At 42.7% G+C, this 25,629-nt stretch overlaps 2 protein-coding genes across 3 annotated transcripts; both read left to right on the top strand.

Moving 5' to 3' along the window:
* The first annotated feature begins 643 nt into the window (after positions 1–643).
* On the top strand, positions 644–3,363 carry atp5g3 (ATP synthase, H+ transporting, mitochondrial F0 complex, subunit c-3). Of its 2 annotated transcripts, none has more exons than XM_014172926.3 (5): positions 644–710; positions 896–990; positions 1,980–2,054; positions 2,170–2,360; positions 2,489–3,075. In XM_014172926.3, the coding sequence occupies exons 2-5, from the start codon at positions 952–954 to the stop codon at positions 2,601–2,603; spliced, it is 420 nt and encodes a 139-aa protein (XP_014028401.1). In that variant the 5' UTR covers positions 644–710; positions 896–951; the 3' UTR covers positions 2,604–3,075. The 2 variants fall into 2 exon arrangements, with proteins under 2 accessions (XP_014028401.1, NP_001133183.1); NM_001139711.1 differs by lacking the exon at positions 644–710 and adding an exon at positions 727–788 and having other exon boundaries at positions 2,489–3,363.
* Positions 3,364–3,371: 8 nt separating this feature from the next.
* On the top strand, positions 3,372–20,849 carry atf2 (activating transcription factor 2). The gene is made up of 12 exons (XM_014173311.3): positions 3,372–4,160; positions 4,946–5,015; positions 5,104–5,200; positions 5,295–5,413; positions 5,514–5,642; positions 6,402–6,580; positions 6,964–7,075; positions 8,167–8,253; positions 10,476–10,679; positions 10,928–11,125; positions 14,660–14,765; positions 18,890–20,849. Exons 2-12 carry the CDS (start codon positions 4,968–4,970, stop codon positions 19,108–19,110), a joined length of 1,500 nt encoding a protein of 499 aa, XP_014028786.1. The 5' UTR covers positions 3,372–4,160; positions 4,946–4,967; the 3' UTR covers positions 19,111–20,849.
* Positions 20,850–25,629: the final 4,780 nt, after the last annotated feature.

Below are 25,629 nucleotides of genomic sequence, written 5' to 3'. Positions count from 1 at the left end.
ATGATTTTATATGTACATCAAAATATGTTTTTGATTTCATGATGAATTAATTACTTAATGAATTAATGGATGAATTAATGAATGAATACAATACATGCATTCCTGTATCACCTGGCCTATGAAGATGACGCTCAAGATGAGCAACTAGGCAGGCTATAATATGCACAACAACGTGTAGAATTGGTGCCAATTGGACTTGTTGCCTAATTCAGCATATACTGTAAAGCTAAATAAAAGTAGGCTTAAATAATCCAATCATTGATTGCCTAGTTCTGTCAATATCAACCATTCAATCATATTTTTGTCTAATGTTGATATTCTTTAAGCCAGACGTTCTGAAGAAAATAAGTTGATTCTTCCTCTGCTTGTTTGTGCTATTTCTTTAGAATGTATTGGTTTTGAGATAATATTGAAGACAATAGGCCTAACCTATTAAAAAGGGTATACATAAAAGTCCTACATACTGTACGTGTCATTCAGGGAGCTCTGATGGATTTCCATGGTCAATTATCTAGAAAAATCTTTGTCACTGAAAATTACTGTACAGGGTTTTTCATTCATGGTTTCTTTCGGTTTAATTCTAACGTTGAACTGGTTTAATAAAGTTATAGTGAAATGACCTTCCATTGTTCAAAAGCTTCATCCGGGAATCTATAAACACCGACATGCGCGTTCGCACTTCTCTACTGTGCTTCGACCTTCTGCAGTCGGTAAGAGGGATATGTTAGACATTGTCCATTGTAAATCCTGTTTCATCCTTCTTTAAAACAACACCTAGCACAATACAAGTGAGGGGGTGCATGTTGTACGGATTATTGTGTGCATTGGACTGTCATTATTTTCAGCGTTGTGCATTTTAAAACCCATTGACCTTATATTTGTGTTGTCTTTGCAGAAAGACCCGGCTTCAATCAAATTTGACCGACCAGGTTAAAACAGACTAACTTGATAATGTACGCCTGTGCAAAGTTCGTCTCCACGCCGGCTCTGGTGAGTATTTTTATTTGTATGTTTTACTCAATCTGATTAAACCGATGTTTTATTACATCTGTACTCATATTCTCCATTGTATTCGTACGGGCCTGTTTTGAACTTGAATAGAGCTGCCTGACAAGGGTATTAGCTAGCTAATAAGCTAACGTTAGTTGCAATGAAATGCCATATCTCTCCAAGTTTTGCATGATATAAGTAGTTACTTTGATTAGGTGAGAGGCTCTTATTTTAGTTCCCTAACTAACGTTAGCGGTTTGTGCACTTCTGAGTCTAGACCCGGCCTAGGAGCTAGCTAGGTAGCCTGTTAGCTATAGCCTAGGTAGTTATGAATAAGGTCAACATGACACTTGGCTTTCTTCAGCACGCAAGTCTATCAGTAGCTACCTAACGCTAACTAGTGACATATTTTGTTGAGCTCTCGTATTCCCTATTGTGTGTGTTCGGGGATATTTGCCCAAGGTCATGTTTGGCCAGAAACATTGCAGGTTCAGGTGAAACCTAGCTACAACATGGTTAACAGGTTATAGCTAGTTTTACTAGTACGTTAACTGTTAAATGTATGACACTAGCTTGTGCTAAGTGCACTCAGCTGGTAAAAGGAGTGTTGTTTTTTTAGGCTTGTATCCAGTGGTGTTGAGGAAAGAATATTACATTTATCCTGATTGAAAATGCATTTTGATGACTTAATGGGAATGCAGTTGTTGTAATTTGTTACTAGGTTATGCATGTCTTAGTACGGCTCTGACGTTTGACCACTTCAATGACAGTGGCTAGCTTTGTCAAGGTGCCTCCCACGGCCCATGGTGCACTTGTGCTGCCTTTGACAGAGGGGAAACATCCCTCGGGCCTCCACTTGTTGTACTTTGAACAGTTATGTTTGCACCTTAACATCTGTATTTTCTTTATTGCCTTCAAGATCACCTGTGTAGGCTCTCAGGCAAAATATTATTGCTTTTTTCACTGTTTTGTGCTTGTTCCTGGTGCAGGTCCGTGCTGGCTCCCGGGCTCTTTACAGACCCCTGTCTGCCTCTATGCTGTCCAGGCCTGAGGTCAATACAGAGGTGAAAAACATATTCTTGTAGTGCAGGGCCTTATGCTCTTCCAAAGCTTGTCAATCCCTTTAATAGTTGTTGTTGGAGTTCTTTTCCCATCACTAAGGAGATGTTTGTTTTTCAGAGAAACGTAGCCCTCATGCCACAGAGCCCCTTCACCCAGGTAGCTCTCAGAGGCTTCCAGACCAGTGCTGTGAGCAGGGACATTGATACCGCTGCCAAATTCATTGGTGCTGGAGCCGCCACAGTCGGAGTGGCTGGGTCTGGTGCTGGAATTGGAACAGTGTTCGGCAGTCTCATCATTGGATATGCCAGGTAAGTCCACTGCTACAAGCTGAGTACTAGATCTGTGCTTGTCAATGTCAGCTTTTAGAAAAACTATGATTCAAACAGATTTAACATGAAATGGTCTGATAATGGTTTTGTCTTGTTCTGTTTTGCAGGAACCCATCATTGAAGCAGCAGCTCTTCTCCTACGCTATCCTGGGATTCGCCCTGTCTGAAGCCATGGGCCTATTCTGTTTGATGGTTGCTTTCTTAATCTTGTTTGCTATGTAAAAAAATCTGTCTATAGAAACTGTAATTACAGATGTGACTACATATTTTATCGTGGCTACCAAAATTGTTCCGTGTTGGTGTCATGGAAATGTACATTTTCAAGTCTGTCCAACACTCAAAATAACAAAAACATGTATTGTAAAAATGTAAGAAATTACATAATTAAAATGCATGTATTTGACTAGTTAACATATGGCAGTATGTTTTCTATGTAAGGAATCATGTTTCGCCACAATCAAGAAGACAACTAGCTTCTATTGAATATCAACATGGGATTATACAAAGGAACTGCTTAATGTAAATCAGTCTGGTGCATTTGCCATTTTCAGTGCATCATATGTTCGCTTCTGTGGGTCCACGTTGATGTTGGTTCAAGTGCAGGTCAATAGCATTCTGTAAGTAGGCAGCAAGTGGGCGCTTGCTCTTGTAAATGGCATTAAATAAATCTAGACCACAATTTGATTGTGCTAAATAGTGGTCAGTGGTCCAGATTATTTTGGACGTTCTCTGCATGAAAGTGTTTAGTCTGTCAAAAAGCCTGGAGATCATGACATGATTGCCCTAAACAACTATTACAGTTTGGTTCAAGCTAAGCTTGCATAAAGTTGGTTTATCCCTTAGTGATAGATTTTTAGAGCCTTTCAATGCGCCTAAGAACACTAGAGGTACATTGTCAAATTGGATGGGCCTGGAGGAAATTGGATCTGTAATGTATTTAACACGATGGTTACGTTCTCATAAAAATGCCATAAAAGATCACAAAGAAAATGTAAAAGGGATCTGCATGTATTTTCTGGAGATGGTCACCCTTCATACCCCAGCTCCCGGATGTCACATCCAGTTTAAGACACAGAAAACATTTAAAAACAGGATGGTACTACCTGAACTTGTACAGCAAGAATACACATTTTCAGTTTTTTTTATTTTTAGGTTTTACTATTTTGTGTGATCTGAACAAGACCATGGTGTGTATACCTGCCTTCCAGTGGAGTTAATTTCTCCATCCTACAGATGGTAATACCATTCACTCGTCACCTGGCTTCCCCCACCCTTGGGGGTATGTAGGATGCTTCTTATCCCTTCTCTGTTCTGGTGGGCTCCACCTCCCACTGCTTTTGAGCAGCGTTGTAGTTTGTTCTACCAAAGAGAAGACCCTGCTCTCTTCACCTGGACTCCGTTATGGATTGTTCCCTTACTCAAGGACTTTATTCAAGATTGGATGCTGTAATATTCTGGACAATTTTGTCTGCTACTGTGCTTTTTTTTGTATTGGGGATGTGGCAATGTCCCAGCACATTTGTTGTATGCACCACATCTCTGTTGGCATTATAACAGCATCTCGTGACTAGCTTTGAAGGAAAATATATAATTTAAATAGTATATTGTAAATTGTATTGTGAACTGATTTCTCTGCACTTTTATATTGCTGGCGGTGGCAAAGACTACTTCTCTGTGGCTGTGGTGTGTAGGAAGTAAGTGACGTATACGGAAAATATGCTGCTCTCGCGAGACCTTTGTACAGACGTGGGATTTTGATATCAAGGGTTGAGCCCGTGGGTAAGTGTCTACAAACTGACAGTGATTGTACACGAAAATATCGCCCATGTAACGATTTCTTGGCATTCGTGGGGATGTAAGCTTGAATAAAAATTATTGGCCTGTGATAAATGCAGATCCTTTCTGTATTAGCAGTTATAAATAGAGCTAATATGGCGACGGTGATATGCTTGCAGATGCTACCCTGCCTAAATGGGCGGTGTGGATGGATAGGGCTTGGTAGCTTGATGATGGTGAGGGGCTGTGTAAACAAAACCACCCACATTGTTTTCTTAGCTCGTGCTGAATTTGTCAACATTTTAAATTGCAAGGTTTGTGTCTAATGTTGTGGCTAAATTGTTGCATTTCATCTGTTTGTCTTCAATATAAGGACAACGCTAGCTGAATAGTCTAGTCAGAAATGTTGTATTGTCAGTTTCATAATGGCTAGCTACTGCTGCTGTAGGTTACCCAACTAACGCTACCTAGCTAGCTAGTGATGCTGTAGCTATCTTGATAGTTAAATATACAGTTGTGTCATCTGTCATAATTCGAGTTTCCACTATTCATTTTGATAGATATTGCTGGTCATAGACAGAGGATATCTCTCACTCTTTCTTCTGACTCAGAGAAAGACCATGCATTTACAAGGGACAGTTGCCAACTTGCTATCAATAAGCTTTGTCCCCACACAAAGTCCTAAAGCAGATACAATATTTGACAGAGCCTTCTATATGGTGATGATCATTGATCTGGGACATTCTACTTACTACAGTGCAAATCATTACTTGTATTTTGCATTCCAGGGTATAAAAGGAATTCCTGAATATGAGTGATGACAAACCTTTCTTATGTACTGCTCCTGGGTGTGGTCAGGTATGTTTTTAAAGTCCATTTGGTTTGTCTTTGATGGTTATATATGAAAAGTGTTATCTGTAAATTATACATTTTCATCATTCCATAGCGATTTACAAACGAAGACCACTTGGCTGTCCACAAACACAAACATGAGATGACACTCAAGTTTGGTCCAGCAAGGGACAACAGTGTCATCGTTGCTGGTAAGCACTACAAGAGCCCACAATTAAATGACTAAATGTTAGTATTCATTCAAGTGGTATGAGAGAGAGAGAGAGACCCTGTCTTGTGTTGCAGACCAAACACCAACACCTACACGCTTTCTGAAGAACTGTGAGGAAGTGGGACTCTTCAATGAGCTTACCAGTCCATTTGAGCATGACTTCAAAAAAGCTGCTGAGGATGACCTCAAAAAGGTGAGTAGTTACTATTCAGTGATGCTATCAAAGCTAAGGCTCATTTGGTAGTACAGGTTGCTCCAGATCTGATCTGTTGATATTTGTTTCTGACATGCAGATGCCCTTGGATCTGTCACCTCTTGCCACACCAATGATCATACAAAATAAAATTGAGGACCACTCAGCTGTGGAGGCACATCGGGGCAGCCCTCTGCCCCATCCGGAATCTACAACAAGTGACGACAAAGTAAAGGATTTGGTATACTTCATACATTGATATCCTGGTGGATCAGTTGATATGTAGGGAAATTCTACATCTTTACTTTTGGACATGAACAACTATTGTCTCACCACTTGAACAGCCAGGGTTATATTCAACCCAAACAGTTTGATTTATTGTTGAAAAGGGTTCATTGAAGGTCGGACAATACCCTGATTGCTGAAAAAGCAATTGTATTTTCTACCATATAGACTAACTTTGCAGATGTGGTGTCATAATTGTGCTAATACAGTGTCCATGAACTCCAATGGATGGCTTATCAGAGATGTTGCTCAACAACATTGCAATAAGCTCAGAGTGAATTACCCTCAAATGACCACCCAATGTAACAGTTAAACTACTGTTTTGACTATTTTGCCATCTAAGGATAAGGTTTACCCTCATGCTCATTTGCAGCATCTTTTAATATTTTCATCATAGACTAAGAGCTCTTACTGGGATCACTGAAACACTGATTCCCTTCTGCAGTGCTTTGGTTGATAGTTTCACTGCTTCCCCAAAATAGTACACAGTAGTACCAGAACTGCAAAAAATTATTTGGATAAATAAATCCCTTTTATATTTTGTACATCAGATCCTTGTCTATTAGCAGTTATTAATCAATCCATCTTTTAATCTGTACTATAAGAATGACACACAACTAGGGCATTCATTCGTAGTTGAAATCTAGAGAAAGGTTGTCATTGAAGGTTTTAATGCAGCTAAGGTCTCGTATGGTGTTTTCAGGAGGTATCTTTGCAGCCGACCTCACTGCCAACCTCTACTATAGTCCATCCTGCATCCCTCCAAGTCCCAAATGTACTCCTAGCAACCTCAGACGCTAGTGTTGTTATACAGCAAGCTCTCCCATCGCCAACATCTAGCTCTGTAATTACCCAAGTCCCATCCTCTAATAGACCAATAGTGTAAGTAACTAAAACATGTTAATTATTTGATTTTTTTTGTATAACTTTTTTTTGGTGTGTTTTTGCTTAATTTGTTTTTTGTAATTATGTTTTGTGTCTTTTATAGTTTTGCATTTTGTGGTAAGATGGTTCATTGAAAAGTATGCTCTTTGGTTTGTTGTCAGTGACCAATACTGCTACCATATTGTATGAGTACAAATCCACAAAGTTCTGCTGTCCATTTTACGTTACCTTATGTTCCTTTGAGTGTCTGTTTTGTGTTTCTTTGTTGTAGTGTGAAGTGTATAACTTTCTTAAAGGAGAAATAATTTACGATGTAACATGACTAGATATTATTTTGCTGGTTGTTGTGTAACCCATAGTGTCTCCTCTCTCCCCTCCAGTCCAGTCTCTGGAACTTTTCCTGTACTCTTTCAGCTGCCTAATGGACAAACCATGCCCGTCGCAATCCCAGCAACCATCGCTTCTAGTGTACATATTCCAACCGCAATTCCTGTAAGTATCGCATGTCACGCTCAATGCTTTATGGAGTTCCAAGGTGTATATTAAATGTATGGATTTAGTGTGCTGCACATTCGCTTAGGCCCATTTTAACTAGACCTAAATCCACGTTCCCGTGATTAGTTAATGCCATGTATTCAGCCCCTAGAACAGGCTCACTATTTACTACTTTGGCACTAGTGTCTTTGGCATACGTTGGACAGGCAGGGGATGATGGGGGAACTAATGGGCCTTAGAAGAGAGCAGCTGTATGTCACCTTGGCAAAGACAGTGAGTAGGCCAAACGGTTGTATGTTCCAGTCCAGGGTGCCTCACTGCCATTTGTCCTTGTACAATTTGAATCACCACACTTGACTTCTGGCAGACTGGATATGTTGCAATCAATTAATATGCCACCCCTGGATATTATGCTTCAGTGTCCGTTAAGGACATTAGCTAATCTAGCCATATCTTAGGCCCTATAGAAATCTCCCTGTCCCTAGTTCCCCCAGAGCGACGTGTGGCTGGTGACGATAGACAGACAGGGTCCCTGTCTTGTTCTCTCTGGCCCTGATTGTCTGTGTGGAACACTGAGCAGCAGATGATTATCTCCTGATGGCGGCGCAGCGGGGAAAAGACCTCCGTTCTCCCAGTCTGTGGGGAGCCACTGACGAGGAAAGGAAGAGATCCCACTGCTGGGTCTCCTCTCCCCTCCTCCCTTCATCCCCTTTCCTCTCCTCTCTCTCGTTTTCCATCCGTCTCGTTGTGCGGAGACGGTAGAGGAGACCCGGCTCTGGCCTTCCAGCTCGTCTCTCCCTCCATCCCTCTCCTGTGCTTAGCCCTTCTGTCCATATGCTTTCCACACAGGCAGGCAGGAGCTCATTAGCGTACATGGTGCATCTCCATGTGGCGCTGCCTCCACAAAATAACAGGCCATCCAGCCTAATGAGGCTGAGGTATGAGGAAAACTCTGAGCGTACGGCGCTGTGTGTGCGTATGTGTGTGTGTGTTTTGCACACATATTGGGAGGGGAGGGGGCTGCCTGCCTCTCACTGGGAGAGACTAATTCTCCTTGTGCTGGTCTCTGTGTGTGTCTGTGCTGTCAGCTTGTCAGACCCGTCACCGTAGTGCCTAACGTCCCTGGGATCCCTGGACCGCCCTCGCCTCAAGCCGTCCAATCAGAAGCTAAGCTGGTAATGTCTTTGTCTCATACACATCCCGTCAAGGGTTCTGTGCATATGTGCATGCCTGAAATTCCCCCAAACTATGTCAAATTGATCCACAAAGTAATTTTACATTTGGATTATGTACAATAGTAGTTCATGCCAATACTGTAGCTACTATGTCTGTACTGTAGTTCCTTACTTTAACCAGAAGAGGGAACTAGAAACAAGTGTTTTGCAATGATGTTAGCAGTTTGTATTTGATATAAATTGCCATTAAAGTTGAGTATGTGTTACAGATGCTAGTGAATGGTGTATGACCGTGACCTGGCTTAAAGAGATACTTTGGGATTTGGGCAATGACGCCCTTTATCTACTTCCCCAGAGTCTTGTGGATACCAGCATGTTAGTAGATACCCATAGACTTCCAGGCATTGCGCTAACGGTAGTTAGCATTGGCTCACAAAAAAACCTCTAACTTCCTTCAGACTAGACACAGAGACATGAAAAACGGTATCTATGAGTTCATCTGACTCAAAATACCCGAAGTATCCCTTTAATGCCTCAACCAGGGTGGATGAGCGGTGTCTCTAGCCTCTGGCCCTTTGTGTTAGTAGTGATGGTTGAAGGGCAGAGATATGGACCGTTGTTAGGTAGATCATTGGCACGGTGATGAAGCACGTATCACAGAACCTGTAAATGCTCACAGCACGCCGCACCTCTGAAAATTAACAGGTAAAGCTTTACAAGGAGGGCTGGGGGGGGGGGGGACTTTAAGATGGGTGAGGGGTGGTTTATTGGGTTCGCGGGGCGCAGGGATGACAAACGCAGAGATAGCGTTGTGCTCAACACGCCGTCGCCGAGGCCAGCCGGAGGGGGGCTTCTGCCGAGAGCCAGCTGGGGGGCATCTTGGCATGGGCTCAGAGGCACATTAAGTCAGCCTCACCCTGCATGGAACCTTTTGTTCAGCAGAATCCTGGCTGACCTGCGAACCCCCCACCCCCGGTGCCCCCCCCCCCCCCCCCCCCCCCTCCCCCCTCCTTACCACCACCACACTCAGCTCATCAGCAAACACCTAATGAGCCCACGTCAAGAAAACAGCCCCCCGCCCAGCCAGCCCCCCACCCACCCTGCTCTCCGGGGGCGCGGAGACGGCGCTTTACAAGGACTGATGATGCTGCAAAGACCACAATAATGATAATTAACTTGCTGAATTTAGAAGATTATGCTGTTAATTAGTTGCAAAATAAAGATAAGTAATATAGCAGCAGATGGTTGAATAACACCCATGAGATGGAGGGTTATTACACTGATGAGGTTTCTGTGGCAGAAATGAAATATGAATCTGACTGGCTTCTCCCTCCTTCTATGGGCCATTCCAGGAGAATAATATCTTGTTTCTGCCAGAAGAGCTTCTGGAAGGGTATTACACGATAAACTAATTTGGTAGATAGATTGGTCTGGCAAAAGGTAGTTGTTAGAATAATGTGCTCCTCTGTTCTCCCATGTAAATGTATTCCCACTCACTTTGTTATGGGTTGAGATGGCTCATTCACCTTCAGCTTGTTTACTCACTGTTTGATGGTGGAGGATTTGGGCTTTAAATTACTGTCTGTCACCTTTATCGAGATGCAGGATGGGTGAAGTGTGTTGCGTAGATTTTCATGTAAAACATCAACAATTACAAATATGGATTTGGCATGCGATTAAATTCCCCAGTATGTCGTATGACTAGCTACATGTAGATTAGAAGGATGTAGTTGTATATCTATTTGTCTCTTTAACGCACTGTAGATGTCTGTGTTCCTGGTGACTTTGTTAGCTAGTTTTATGGCTTGTCTGACAGATGCCCAGGGACAGAGAAGGGGGTTGGGCGCTCTAGATGGGGGGGGGGGGGGGTGGGGGGGGGGGGGGGCACTATGGTGTGTTATAAACACACCCAAGAGGCAGAGCTTCCCCTGACAAGTTGACATCCCCAGCTCATCAGGGGAATAGGATATTGGCCGTGACAGCTATTAGATTTCCTATGTAACATTACTGGAGGAAGTCTTTGTTTTGATGTCTAATTTCCCATCATACAGAATATAGTGTTTTGGTTTCGTCTTTTGCAACTCCTTGTTTTGTTTTTTTGTATCTCAATGGTCTACTTCAAGACTATGTTCATGACTTTCAACTCAAAACGGAACATCCCTACATTGCAGAGAGGTGTTGTCTCGTGGCTCATGTGCTCTTGTGTTGTTTTCTTCCTCTAGAAGCTGAAGGCAGTACTAAGCCAGCAGCTCCCTCAGGTAACCAATGGAGATTCTGGTGATGTCCAGAGCAGTGCTGTGACCCACACTGCAGCCCCGGCCGTGGCCCCTTCCCCATCTCTGTCTCCTGGCCCTTCCCCGGCCCCGCCTGAGGAGCCCTGCCCCCAGACCCTCCAGCAGCCTGCCACCTCCACCACTGAGACGCCTGTGAGTACACTACCACAACTGGCCACCAGAGGGCGCTATGCTTAAATTAGGCTATTCCACAACTAGCCATTGAAGTACCTTTTTTTTTAAGGGTATTAATATATTAATTTTGTATTACCCACTCAATAACTAGTGATTATGATGAACATTACATTAGCCATGCGATACATGTGAATAGCCTATGTGTTATAGAGCTTGATAGGTTGGTTCTGATGAATTTGTGCCGCGCATTCTGTTCTCCATGCCAGGCGTCTAAGGTGCACCCTGCCCAGCACACAGGGGGCCGGCGGCGCAGAGCCACCAGCGAGGACCCGGACGAGAAGAGGCGCAAGTTCCTGGAACGCAACCGAGCGGCGGCGTCCCGCTGCAGACAGAAGAGGAAGGTCTGGGTGTCTTCGCTGGAGAAGAAGGCTGAGGACCTCAACTCTATGAACGGACAACTACAGGTATATGCAGACCTTGGCTCAGTCTAACATATAGTAACTGCTTATTGCATCAGGTATGAGGGATTCTACTGTGTACGTGTGTGTGTGCATTTTCTTTTTCCCCTTGTGCGGTGATGAAGTCATTAAAGCCTATTACGAGGAGTTGCGGTGTGACAGCGGGCGGCGTGCGAGCCCCCCCATTCTCCGATACATCCCTGTCAATAAAGCTGTATCCTCCAGATGTCAGCCGCACACAAGCGTGTCCTCGCTTCTGTCTCAGCAGTTTACTGGATGGCCTCTAAAATCTCTCAGGGAAAGGTGTCTTTTTGAACCTTCATTTTGCAGAAAGCAATTAGGATCTGACGCTGACAAGTTCTCTACAGTTCATGTGACTGTTGTCTCTGTTGATAAGTGTGATCCGGGGTGCGGCACATCGGCGTTCCACACAATTAAATGAGATGTGCTGTTTTATTTGCTTGCTGTCTTCTTTGTCCATGGAGGAAAAGTAAGACATGGGGGGGGGGGAATTAAATGGAGGGGGGGGGGGGTTGTGATGAATTTCTGTTACAATATCTGATTGTCACCCTTGATGGTTATCGGTGTACGTGCTAAGCGTTAAATGAACGCAAGCAGATGAAGGTGGAGGAACGGAGAGGGGGATTGAGGAAGGATGGGGTCGCAGAGAGCACCACTGTTAACTATGAGGAACGGAAGAAGTCGCGGGGCGAAAATTGAATGTCACAGAATGAAAGTGTTCTTTTATATGAAGGCATTAATCAGCGGTGCGGTTTTAGTTCTAACTCCCGTGCTGACACATTGGCCCAGCTGATCAGCGGAGTGGGCCCTAATGATGCACGATTACTATAACATCATCCTTAACGGGCTTTTTTAATGAGGTGTCAGAACAGGCAGCAACCCACAGGGCTCCCGGCCTCCGAGTCAGGAAGGAAAGGACCATTTGCTCCCATTCTATTAAATCACAAACTTAGAAACAAGTTAAACTTCTTCAGGCCGCCATGCTTTATCCTACTGTATGACAACATGATGCATATTAATTGGATAAGGAATGCAGCCATTTATGGGTTTTTCCCGGGTTTAACATCCTGGTTGTAATAGTGCACCTCATCAGACCTGGGTGTTTAGCTGTTCCACCAATGCCGTAGTAACAATAACAAGCAGTCTGGTTGTGTAATCCATACTAGGCTAGATTCCTCCACATCATACCAACAAACCTGTGTCTTTATGGTATTCGGAATACGGTAGGTAGTTTAATCAAAGTAGTCGCTAAACACTGCCTGTTGGGGCCACCCAACATCTATCAATACCATAACATCTATTCCCTGTAGCCATGCTAAAATCTCTCTCTCTGTGGGCTGCACCTGCACTGGAGGGCTGATCCAAACCAGTGGTTCCCAAACTTTTTATAGTCCCGTACCCCTTCAAGCATTCAACCTCCAGCTGCGTAACCCCTCTAGCACCAGGGTCAGCGCACTCTCAAATGTTTTTTTTTTTTACCGTCATTGTAAGCCTGCCACACACACTATACGATACATTTATTAAACATAAGAGTGAGTGTAAGTTTTTGTCACAAACCCGGCTCGTGGGAGGTGACAAAGAGCTCTTATAAGAACAGGGAACATATTATAATAATAATAATAATCAACAGGGAATACCTGGAGGAAGAGGTGGAGAGGATGAGCGCCTTCACAAAGCCGCAGTGGGAACTAGGTTGTTTATCTGTAATGAGAGATGGCTGCGTAGTGAGCGTGGTGTGGTAGAGATGTGTAAGGGCTCTTACCAGCTGTTAAAATCTGTCTCACATTATGTGAATCCATAATCTGGATTCACATAAATTGGCCGCTTTTAGACAAATAGATTAAGCAGCCATAGTCCTTTTTTTTTTTTTTAAAGGAGAACAGAAAGAGTCTAAATCTGCCATAGGGTGTTCTGTGGGCCCCCGGCTGCTCTAATTCCAGTGAAAGTCACCTTCAGCGTAATGTGGCCTCTCTTTACTGCATGCAGAATCCCCAGCTCCCATGGGGACTGTAATGACACGGGAGTGTAAATCTCAGCAGAATCCACAAAGTTGTGCTGACAATCGGAAGAGCTCACCTCTGACAAATGTGTTGGTCGGGTGCCAGTAAAGAGCCGTAATTATAGCGCAAGGAGCAACATAATTGAAAAAGTGCATCATACTTTATTCACCTTGCCATCCATTATCCAGTTAGCTACCTTTCCCTGTGTCTGTTCTTCTTCATGGGATTGGTGGGGGTGGGAATGAGTATTTCTGCAGTAATGTAATGGTCATATAGGCCTCTCATACAGACAGACAAGGAGAGAGAAATGACTTGTGGTTATCCCTTTGTAAGGATAAAATAAAATCAGAATGGTTTTGGGTACTGAGAAAATAGTAGCTAAAGTCTCCTCACTGCCTGGCTGTTTTCAGAACTGTGGAATGTGTGTATCCTGGATGTTTTCAGAGCTGTGGAATGTGTGTATCCTGGCTGTTTTCAGAACTGGGGAATGTGTGTATCCTGGATGTTTTCAGAAATGGGGAATGTGTGTATCCTGGATGTTTTCAGAACTGGGGAATGTGTGTATCCTGGATGTTTTCAGAACTGGGGAATGTGTGTATCCTGGATGTTTTCAGAACTGGGGAATGTGTGTATCCTGGATGTTTTCAGAACTGGGGAATGTGTGTATCCTGGATGTTTTCAGAACTGGGGAATGTGTGTATCCTGGATGTTTTCAGAACTGGGGAATGTGTGTATCCTGGATGTTTTCAGAACTGGGGAATGTGTGTATCCTGGATGTTTTCAGAACTGGGGAATGTGTGTATCCTGGATGTTTTCAGAACTGTGGAATGTGTGTATCCTGGATGTTTTCAGAACTGGGGAATGTGTGTATCCTGGATGTTTTCAGAACTGGGGAATGTGTGTATCCTGGATGTTTTCAGAACTGGGGAATGTGTGTATCCTGGATGTTTTCAGAACTGGGGAATGTGTGTATCCTGGATGTTTTCAGAACTGGGGAATGTGTGTATCCTGGATGTTTTCAGAACTGGGGAATGTGTGTATCCTGGATGTTTTCAGAACTGGGGAATGTGTGTATCCTGGATGTTTTCAGAACTGGGGAATGTGTGTATCCTGGATGTTTTCAGAACTGTGGAATGTGTGTATCCTGGATTTTTTCAGAACTGTGGAATGTGTGTATCCTGGATGTTTTCAGAACTAGGGAATGTGTGTATCCTGGATGTTTTCAGAACTGGGGAATGTGTGTATGCTGGCTGTTGTGATGTGAACAAAGATTTATCCAGCACTTCACAGCCCCTCATCGAGACAGTCGTTGATGGCTGATGGTTTGACAGGTCATGCTCCTCATGGGATGGTGAAGGTTTAGCCTAAATATAGTATGTTTCAATCAGAGATGCATACAATGCATACAATACACATGGTTATCAGACTCGGGTATCTGTTTGAAAGTATGTGGCAGTCAGTCAAGTCGCCATTTTGTGTTTTGAGTGTGTGTTTTGTCTGTTTCCCTCCTCTCTGGCAGAGTGAAGTCACCCTGCTGAGAAATGAAGTGGCTCGGCTGAAGCAGCTTCTTCTGGCTCATAAAGATTGCCCTGTAACCGCCATGCAGAAGAAATCTGCCTATCACAGTGAGTTATGTTCCATTATCCTCAGCCCCAGGCCGCACTGCAAATGCATCCAAAACGAGCCCTGCTAACCTCTCGCCAGAGGGACACGTCTCGCTCATCGCCTAGCCCCGACATCTCCAGAGCTATGGACACATTAGGCCATTTTCTGTTTTTGGAAAAACTTCAGAGAAGTTTGTCTATTCATATGCCTTTTTTGTCTCCTGCAAGTCATCTGTTTTGAGCTGTCATTTCAAGTCATATTGTTTTAAATGTGCTTCACCTGTGCCATTATGGAAGCCTAAATGAAGAATAAAGGCATCAGTCTTTAGCTTTTTATTCTTTAATGATGCCTTTTGAAATGTGCAAATCTGTGCATAGTGTCTGCCTTATGCAGCCTCTTAGTTTCAATTTGCTGTTGTCAGTAGAACGGCTGTCTGGGAGGCGATGGTTGACTCACTTTGCCCAGAAGTGCCTGTTCCTCAGGTGCTCGTTGTAAAACTTAATGGCTGCCAGGTTTCGCCAGTCACTGTGTAAGCACTTTTGTAAGAACAGGCTATAGTTTTTAATTTCCACCATTTCAGCCCCCTTTGCCTCTCTAGATTTTTGTCAGCTCAGCTTTGTGCTCATAACTCACCATCTCTCTTTAGATGGGCCGATATGCAGAACGTGTACGCATAGCCACGTCTCGGCAGTGCTCAGGAGTCCGCCGCTGACTTGTATTGACAATGATTGCCTCCAAAATGAGTCCATTATAGCGGAGAGCTTGACAAGACTGCGGCGCTTTCTCGATGAGAGGTGCCGCGGTCACCGAGCGCCACTGTTCATTCCACATCCCTATTGTTAACCATAGCGCTGTCGCTGACACGCCTCATGCATTATAGGACTGATGACTCCCAGGCTATATTGGCCTGTCACCGACTGTGCTCATTTGGTTGTCTGGATTGTTTTGACTACCATTTGCAGATGAATTGGGTCATCTTTCTTACATATTGTTGAGGATTCTTCCCATCTTAGACCTCAGCGAAGGCTGATCGCTCGCAGCTAGTTGATACCATGGAGAAATATAGCCTCATCTTGTGATACCATCACTTTACGGAAGCATTCTGTTGTTGAAAGGTGAGGTTGAGTGAGATGATACAAGCCTCTACCGTACTATATTATAGGTCGTTATCAATAAAACGTTACGATAGCGTTCGAGTTGGCTGCTGGGGGCAAGGAGTCTCCCCAGCTCTGCTAAAACCGTTTTCAATGGATTGTTAAATACATTTTATAACTAACTATTTGATTTTTATATCGCCTCCTTGAAGAGCATAGTCAAAACTACACATTTCCGATTATTCCACATTTTAGCTCTATCATCAGAGTTTTACAGCAATCAGTAAACCATCAATTGATCAAGTATTTTCATATACTGTACGTGAGGGAAGCCAGATCCTAGCTATAAAGCAAACAACGTGTCATTTAGCTGGCGTCATCAGATATTAGGCTTTTGGAAAGAGCTTGACATCGTTCTGGGAAAGTTGTCAGTCGGACTACTGTCATCACCGCTATAGATGGCAAGCAAATCGAACAATAATTAGATGTAGCCATTTAGTTTATCCTCTGAAAGTGAACTTAACTAGCCATGTTGATGTGATATGTTATTAGCTAGCCATCCAATTTCACGTGGTCCATCAATCAATGTAGCCTATCATGTCTGTCAGCAGCAATCGTGATTAAACACTATTTAAAAACATTAAATAATGGGATAATGTTAGCTAACTTCACTGGGTGAGCCTACATTGAAGAAAAAAGTACATTAGGTCTACTTACCACAATGTTTAGCCAACTGTACAAAGTTTCTACCGGTAGCTGGCAAGGTAACATTAGCAGCTAACAGTAACGTTACATCGGCAATACGCCAGTAGTGGAAAAAGTACCCAATTGTCAGTAAAGATACCCTAATAAAATGACTCAAGTAAAAGTCAGTCACCCAGTAAAATATTACTTGAGTAAAAGTATTTGGTTTTAAATATACTTAAGTGTCAAAAGTCAATTTAATTGTTAAAATATACTTATCTATCAAAAGTATAAATTATTTGAAGTTCCTTACATTAAGCAAACTAGACTTTTTAAATACATTTTTACGGTTAGCCAGGGGCACACGTCAACATTCAGACATAATTTACAAAGAAGCATGTGTGTTTGCTGAGTCTGCCAGATCAGAAGCAGTAGGGATAACCAGGGATGTCTTCTTGATAAGTGTGTGAATGGACCAATTTCCTGTCCTCCTAAGCATTCAAAATGTAACGAGTACTTTTGGGTGTCAGGGAAAATGTATGGTACATTATTTTCTTTAGCAATGTAGTGAAGTAAAAGTTGTCAAAATATAAATAGTAAACTACAGATACGACTTAAGTAAAATTACTTTAAAGTACTACTTAAGTACTTTACACCACTGCAATGTGCCCTTCTGCTGCTTGACAGGCAGATCCCACGTACGATGGGAAATTAAGCTAAACCATTCATATTTGTCAGGTATAGTTCACTTTTAGTTTATATCACTCAGATATCCAAGTAATGGTGGCTACCCTCACGTATCTGAAATTACATGGTCAGTTGATGTTTACTGATCATGAAAAGCATGAGCTAAATGTGCACTATTGTTTTGTATGGAATAATCGAAAATGTGAAATTCTGACTACGCTTTTCAAGGGGCGATGATATTACAATCAAATAGTTAACATTTATTTATCAATCTCTTGAAAACGGCTCTGTTGTCAATGGTTTTAGCGGAGCTTCGGGTCTCCTTGCCCCCCAGCAGACAAATCGAACGCTTTGCACCTTATTGTGACGTTTTATTCATAACGACCCATACTGTCAATACTGTGACAACATAAGGCAGATCATGTAAGTATTCCATCATGGTGTTGCCTCAGCACAGAGGTCTTTTCAGCTACTCTGTGTTTTCTCCCAGTCCTTACAGTCCCCCCAATACCAGTGGTCCCCCAGGCCCCCAGCATCCTCCATCCCTGTCTGGTAACATGTTTCCTCATCCAGCCCAGGCACACTGCTACAGCAGGTGGGAGGATATTACCCAGCCTGCCCTACAAACAAGCCAGACCATGCTTCCTCTTGGCACACCGAGCTGTCCATCTGCTTATGGTGAAGGCTGCTCTGGGTAGCTAGTAAAGCTGCATATGATAATATATCAGCAGTCTACTCTCGCCTTCCGCTCCTGTGCTTAATGCCATTAGGAGTAATAATACACACTGGAATATGGAACAAAAAGGCTGATTTACAAGGGGATCGACCTTATGCAGGGAGAAATGGCAGAGCGATTTACGGTGCTTTGACATTCACCTGCACTAAATCATCTGATCAAAGCCTGATCAATACGAATGCGAAGGGAGCCCCCCACACACACAGGGCCTTTTAAATGCAATTTTATTGCAAACTCTTATTATAGAGTCTGTGTCTCACATTCTCAAATACCAAGCCCAATCGTTAATTACTTAGTGCCATTTCAACTGACTTCATATCATTAGCTATATTAATTATCATAGTGGTCCTCCTCATTCCTTTGAGTCGGAGCATGAGAGAGGATTTTTTTCCATCAGGATCCAATTAATTCAATGCAACTGCCTAACAGCTGGTGGCATTTCGACTCCAAGTCTTGCATACTCTCCAGTGTGAGCGTCATTAAAATCAGGTGCTGTAATCATCTGTCGCTGCAGTAGTTGGCAAGGTAGCAAAAAACAAATGAGAACGCAGTGAGGAGTGGGAAACACTGCCACATGCCCCAGAATGTAATGTCCCCTTATGATGTTGGTTTAAATTGACATTGTAACTGAACTTTAATTAAGAGCAGAAAAAACAGTAAGTAGTATTAACAAAATGTCCTAGGATATACATATTAGTCCTAAATAGATTGGCCAACAGAGGCTACTCCTGATCCTATTTTGGAATATGATCATAGTGCAATGAATATAGGCTGCATTTTGTTGAAGTGAGTCGTCTACTTTAACAAGCACCTTTGCGGCAATAATGTACTGTATAAAATAGGTGATGATCAAACCATAAAGCCGTAACAGGCTTTTTTTTTTTACTGTGTGTGTGTGTGGGTGTGTGTGTGTGTGTGTGTGTGTGTGTGTGTGTGTTTGCAGCATCTGAGAAGGAAGACAGCTGTGAGGAGATGTCAGTCCCAGGCAGCCCCCAGAACGAGGCCATCCAGCACAGCTCCGTTAGCACCTCCAACGGAGTCAGCTCCTCCTCCATGACCCCTGCTGCCTCCGCCCCTGCCACAGCAGACCAGAGCACAGAGGATGGCCAGGCACAGCGGGGCGCTGCCCTGTCCACCATCCAGACTCAGCCCTCAGGAAGCTGATCAGCCCCACCGCACCGCAGGCAGTGGCCCAGCCTCACTGCTGCCTCTGTAGGGGAAAGGAACTCTCACTCAGCTTCGGTTTGGACTATACTGTCTTTGCTCATTGTTTGGTTTCTGTTTCTTTCGATTTTCTTGGAATGCAATGTAATGGTTTGTTGGAAATTGGTAAAGATGCAAAAGAAGGCCCTTTACGAATGGTTTGAAGATTGAAATGATTGTCTTATTTCCACCTTGTTTTCTAGTCATTTGATTGATTTATTGACTGTGTACACATGTCCTTTTTGTTTTGGACCTCTGTGAACTTTGAAGTTGTAATGATTTGAATCAGTGCATTGTCAATGAGACCTTACCAAAGTGTGTTGTGGCTCACTTGGAATGTATTTGTTTTTTAATGGCCTTTTATATCTTTATTTTATGGTGAGAAGACGTAAGGAGCAGACACTTTAATTGTTTTGCCTTTTTCATTTTGCACATAACAGATGAAGGGTTTAACTTTTTTAGTGTTTTTGATTGTTCCAATAAGATGTACTGGCAGCTTTCTAAGGTAGATTTTAATACCTGTCTCATTACAAAACTTCAATGGTTAAATCAGATTTTAACTGACAACGTTTATGTGAGTGATTTAGTTTGGCTACGTCTGCCGGTAGCATGTGGTTTAAATGTTCAGAGTTGCCTGCACTTGTAAAATAGGAGCTTGGGTCGAATTCTATGTGCGTTCTTTGACCAACATTCCATTTGTAGTTTGATTGTTTCATGAACCAGTGATTGTAGGATTGCAGTACATCTTACATTACATAAACATGTTGACTCGACCATGTGCCATTCATTTTATGACACAGACTGATTTGTCATTAGAATTATGAGTGTTTCCATGTACATCATTTGTTGGTATAGGAGATCTGTTTCTTCTGAATAATGTTTCTGCTTACTAAGTGACTTGTCCATTGCTTTGATGTTTGACTCTGAACACTTGAGGAAATATTCAAGTTACTTAAGAATATGACCTTTTTAGGAAACAATGTAAATAACATCATTACTGATACATTGTGATTTTTTTCCAGATGTCATACTTTTTAAAATCATGTATTAGAGTCCTAATAAGTTTTATTTCTATTAAAGAAATAACTTGAGGAACCTTTACTGGCCTCCAACCTAAAACGAAGGCTCTGTTTGCCTTGCGTAGTACAGTAACTTTGAAAACACTAATAGAATCACATACTGCTGCGCCAGAAACTTAATGAGGAATCAATGATATATGTGTATGTTGATCTTATACTGCTTTTAAGGCTAGTGACATTTTAGCAAATAGTTGTAGTTTGCAAATCATACAATTATTTCGTATCAAATTGCCTTTTCTCTTTAAATGTATTGGCTTACTACTGTGTAGTTTAACGAGACACACCTGCATTTTGTTTCAGATATCATTTGTTCCTTTTTATTTAACAGGTTTTTTGTACTGTCACTTATGTGCTCTCAGCATGATTTCAATAATTCTCTGAGAGAATTAAACTGATATTTAATAATGTCTCAGTCAAGTAAGTAACATTGAACATGTTTCACCTTGAGTTATAACTAGCTGGTCTTAAGTTTATGAAAGGTTTTGTAAATTATTTTACCCCGGCTTAACTGCTTAAAAGGGGTGTGATATTGTGTTGACAGTAAACTTGTAACTTGTGAAAGTTATGTATAAAGTACAGTATCCTAAATAAGACGTAATAAATCTTATCTCTTTAAATCCATTTTTGCCTCCTGGATTTTTATTTTATTATCTGTTGAGGCAACCAAAGAGCTGGCATAAGAGGCAGAAAAGGGCATGTGGCTGAGGATGAAGGAAATTAGTAGGGGAATAAAGAGCTAACATCTAAAGGAAGGCCAGTTGTAAGGGTGTGGCAGGGAGTCTCTGCCACTGCTCCGCCACCAGAAAATGTACCGGCACAATGAGAAGAACATTGAGGAGTTTTGGCCCCTGGCCCGATGACCATGTAGCTCCTTGTCTACTGGCACCGTTGGAGATGTGACAGGCAGAGATGTCAAGCAGGTAACCATGGATATACACTATATATACAAAAGTATGTGGACACCCCTTCAAATGAGTGGATTCTGCTATTTCAGCCACATCTGTTGCTGACAGGTGTATAACATTGAGCACACAGCCACGCAATCTCCATAGACAAACATTGACAGTAGAATGGCCTTACTGAAGAGCTCAGTGACTTTCAACATGGCACCGTCATAGGATGCCACCTTGCCAACCAGTCAGTTTGTCAAATTTCTGCCCTGCTTATTTTTAAGTGGAAACGTCTAGGAGCAACAATGGCTCAGCTGTGAAGTGGTAGGCCACACAAGCTCACAGAACGGGACCACCGAGTGTTGAAGTGTGTAGCGCATAAAACGTGTCTGTCCTCGGTTGCAACACTCACTACCGAGTTCCAAACTGCCTCTGGAAGCAACGTCAGCACAAGAACTGTTAGTCGGGAGTTTCATGAAATGGGTTTCCATGGCCGAGCAACCTCACACAAGCCTAAGATCACCATGCGCAATGCCAAGCATCAGCTGGAGTGATGTAAAGTTCACCGCCATTGGACTCTAGAGCAGTGGAAACACGTTCTCTGGAGTGATGAATCACGCTTCACCATCTGGCAGTCCGGCCCTGGGTTTGGCGGATGCCAGAAGAGCACTACCTACCCTAATGCATAGTGCAAACTGTAAAGTTTGGTGGAGGAGGAATAATGATCTGAGGCTGTTTTTCATAATTCGGGCTAGGTTCCTTAGTTCCAGTGAAGTGAAATCTTAACACTACAGCATACAATGACATTCTAGACGATTCGGTGCTTCCAACTTTGTGGCAACAGTTTGGGGAAGGCCCTTTCCTGTTTCAGCATGACAATGTCCCCGTGCCCAAACAAGGTCCATACAGAAATGGTCTGTTGAGATCGCTGTGGAAGAACTTGACTGGCCTGCACAGAGCCCTGACCTCAACCCCATCGAACATCTTTGGGATGAATTGGAACGCAGACTGTGAGCCAGGCATAATCACCCAACATCAATGCCCAACCTCACTAATGCTCTTGTGGCTGAATGGAAGCAAGACCCCACAGCAATGTTCCAACATCTAGTGGAAAGTCTTCCCAGAAGAGTGGAAGCTTTTATTGCAGTAAAGGGGGACCAACTCCATATTAATGCCCATGATTTTGGAATGAGATGTTCAACCAGACGGTGTCCATATACTTTTGGTCATGTAGTGTATCTGCATAAAGCATGTGGGGTATAACCAGTTGTGCAGACTAGATAGTTGCTTCTTTCTGACTCAAAACATGCTTTGTTTGGACCATTTCACCATTTAATGATTTGTTTCTTTATTGTACTTAAAGATGGAATCCGACGCCGCTGGTCACCCTACCACCATTGTTCTTGTTGCCGAGCTGAGTAGCGTTGCGCAGCATGGTAAAGACATGTTGCAGTACATATTGCGCTCTTCTATCGCATGTGCAATGATGTCCGAGGGGAAAAACAGTGTCCGCTGCTGACTGAGACGAGTCTGTGCAAGTTTATTGTGGTGTCTTCTGCCACCTGGTGGATATTGTGCAATGAGTTTTGGTGTGGGTCAGTGAGCACAGAAAGACCTACAACAACCCCCCTCAAGACTCAGCAAACATTCAGTGAAAGATGAGTTTCAATGACAAATATAACAGATAATTCAATGCTTTGATAGATCAATTTGACATACAGTATGTAATAAACATATAATAATATGATCATGAAGGGTAATGGCCACCCGAGTACGGTAACATGTAGATAGATATATGTTTAGTGTGCAGATGGCAGCTCTATGGCATCAAGCTCGGATAAGTGCCAGTGTGGGAACTGTTCGTTTGAATGCCAGAGTTATGATAAGACATTGGAATCCCAGCACGCATAGCACAGGAGATACTTCTGTTCTGAGAGAACATCAGCAGAGTACTGCTTCAGTGTTTCCTCAGTGTGAAGGCTCTATATCCCAAAGAGAATTAGGACAACAATAATAACCAGGGTATTGGTAGCACTAAAGTACAATATTATAGTGTGAGGCTCAGGCCCTGATAACTCGTCAGCATCTGTGATGATACCAAGACAGAGATCACGCGAGGCTACATGGCAGACTCGCTCACGAGCGACACTGAGGGCTGTAGGTCACCGAGGTTACAAACTGTGCCCTGTTTGACATTGATGAACCTATTGAACTTAGCTGTTGTATCAAACTGGTCGTATATTACCCTAAAGTACGCATTTTGTCTGTCAGCTTTCGCCGACCTCCATTCAATGACAGCAGGGCTGAAGATGACTATCCGTGCTGAAATGTTGATGATCACCTGATTGTAGGTGCATGCATCATCGACTGTAATTTCCACAGGGGACACTTTGGTCGGAGTTGTGGTTTGCACTGATATTGATTGGATTGTTCTGTTTCTAAGGGGATTCCAGCTGCTGTTTGATTTGGCTATTACTGTAACTCTGAAACATCACGCTTGTTTGCATTTTTGATGATCACCACAGGAGTAGCAGTCTTGTGTGTCTGTATTTCCTCAATGTTTAGCTCTGACAGCCATGTGTTGCTGGCAAAGGCGATTGCTCCGGAATTGACATGGGGGAGTGCATCACTGCACATGCTGTTGTTGCTCTGGATCAATGCACTGCTTATGGCACCCAGGTACTGCCCTCTCGGAGGTTCAGGTTGAGAGCACCTCACAGAAACACTGAGACGTCTGTTGCTGCTCTTCTCAAGCCATCTTTTTAGGTAAAGTATTCTGCAGTCGCAGTCCCATGGGTTGTCATCCAGACTGAAATATGACAGCTGAAGGCGGCTTTCCAATGCCTTTGGACTTAAGTGCGAGAGTATGTTGCGGTTCAGTTTCAGAACCCTTAGATGTGTTAAACCCACAAAAGCAGAATCCTCAATCGTGGAGATTAAATTGTCACTGAGGTCAATCTCCCTGATGTGAGTACAGAGACTGAACACATGCTTCCCGATCTTCAAGATATGATTTCCATTCAGCCTCAGGGCTTCCAGTTTTGATAACTTGTTGAAAGCGCCTGGGTCAATCTCAGAAAGCATGTTATGCTCAAAGACAGTGCCTTTAATTCCCACCAGGGATTTGAAGTGTGTGTGTTTGATTTGCATGATGGAATTATCATTCAGCAGGAGAGCTGACAGTCATGAAAGAGGTTTAAAAACACTGCCTGGAAACCATGACAAATTGTTTCCAGAGAGATCCAGCTCATGTCAACGTCCAAGTCCTTTAAATATATTTCTCGACATTGACGCGATTTGATTATTTTCAAGGTATAAGGTCTCCAGCGATCTTAAACCAACAAAGAGCCCTCGATGCAGGACTGTAAGGGCATTGCCACTGATCCTCAGCCTTGTTAGATGAATTCATCCATCAACTGTACCCTGTTTAACATCACACTCTTGGTTGCCATGTAAATCCAAAGAGAGTAAACTTGTCACTCCTGAAAAGGTCTGTCTCTCAAGTGAAGAGATCTTGTTATTTTCCAGATTAAGCTCTGTCAGACCACTCAGAGAATAGAATGATCCACAGTGAATGGAAGATATTGAATTGGATCCCAGGTCCAAACTGGTCAGATTTGGGTAGTGTAGAAAAGCCTTAGGTTCAACTGTGTTGATGGAGTTCCTTGTCAAACTCAGACGTTTTGCAAATGAGTTCCAACCATGAACCAGTGGGATGATGGGAATTCCTCTATCTGAGCAAACTATTTCTTCATTGTGACATTTACAGAATGAAGGACACAGTGTAGATAATGCTGTGTGTAGGAAAAATGCCCAACCTTTAAAAAAATATATCCTCAACATTTTCAGGGTCCTTAGAAAAATCGTATGATGATACTCTGACGTTGTCCAAAGCCAATGAGAAAACTCCCTTTGCCCATCTCCTTAAAAACAGGGAAAGACAGTGAATAAGGCATTTCCTGTTGTTCATTCCTTCTATTTTTTGTGTCCCTCTAAACAAACATATGCCCCGAGATAAATACTGTACAAGGTATAATTATTTTAATTGTTATGCACAACCCATTTCCCCAATGTTCACGTTTTCCTACAAGCAACCTATTTCCCTGATTGAATGCTGAATGAAAACAAATGAAATACTACTATTCATGCACAGATACTAGTTGTCATGTCAGCAAACACACAATCTACATATTTTTGTTGACAGACATGTGGACTCTCGCTTGTTTTTCTTTGTGCTACATTATTATCAATAGGTGAGTTTAACATGGTGGAGGTGGACTGGTAGTGGATTGCAGAGAATAATCAGCCATGATGGGGAAAAAGGCTGTGTTGGACACCAAGCCTACTTATAAAAGTACAACTTATTGGACTTTTGGTAAAATTGTTACATTTTACGTCTATGTCTCTATAGGCCTATATCTCTATCCAAGGGGATTTTTGGTTCAGTGGCTGCTATAAAGCTTAATAGAGACCAATGAATCTTGAGGGCCTTACTCCATTATCACCTCCCC

Source organism: Salmo salar, chromosome 25, assembly GCF_965601325.2.
Source record: "Salmo salar chromosome 25, fSalSal1, whole genome shotgun sequence".
NCBI classification, from domain to species: Eukaryota; Metazoa; Chordata; class Actinopteri; order Salmoniformes; family Salmonidae; genus Salmo; species Salmo salar.
Note: the sequence above shows the minus strand (reverse complement) of the source record. Positions and strands in the feature narration are given on the sequence as shown.

Excerpts from the sequence above, each read along its gene's own strand:
- atp5g3 (NM_001139711.1), top strand. The coding sequence starts at position 952 with ATGTACGCCTGTGCAAAGTTCGTCTCCACGCCGGCTCTG. Across the intron at positions 991-1,979 it reads TCGTCTCCACGCCGGCTCTG|GTCCGTGCTGGCTCCCGGGC; the intron begins GTGAGTATTTTT and ends TTCCTGGTGCAG. Across the intron at positions 2,055-2,169 it reads GGCCTGAGGTCAATACAGAG|AGAAACGTAGCCCTCATGCC; the intron begins GTGAAAAACATA and ends TTTGTTTTTCAG.
- atf2 (XM_014173311.3), top strand. The coding sequence starts at position 4,968 with ATGAGTGATGACAAACCTTTCTTATGTACTGCTCCTGGGTGTGGTCAG. Across the intron at positions 7,076-8,166 it reads ATATTCCAACCGCAATTCCT|CTTGTCAGACCCGTCACCGT; the intron begins GTAAGTATCGCA and ends CTGTGCTGTCAG. Across the intron at positions 11,126-14,659 it reads CTATGAACGGACAACTACAG|AGTGAAGTCACCCTGCTGAG; the intron begins GTATATGCAGAC and ends CCTCTCTGGCAG.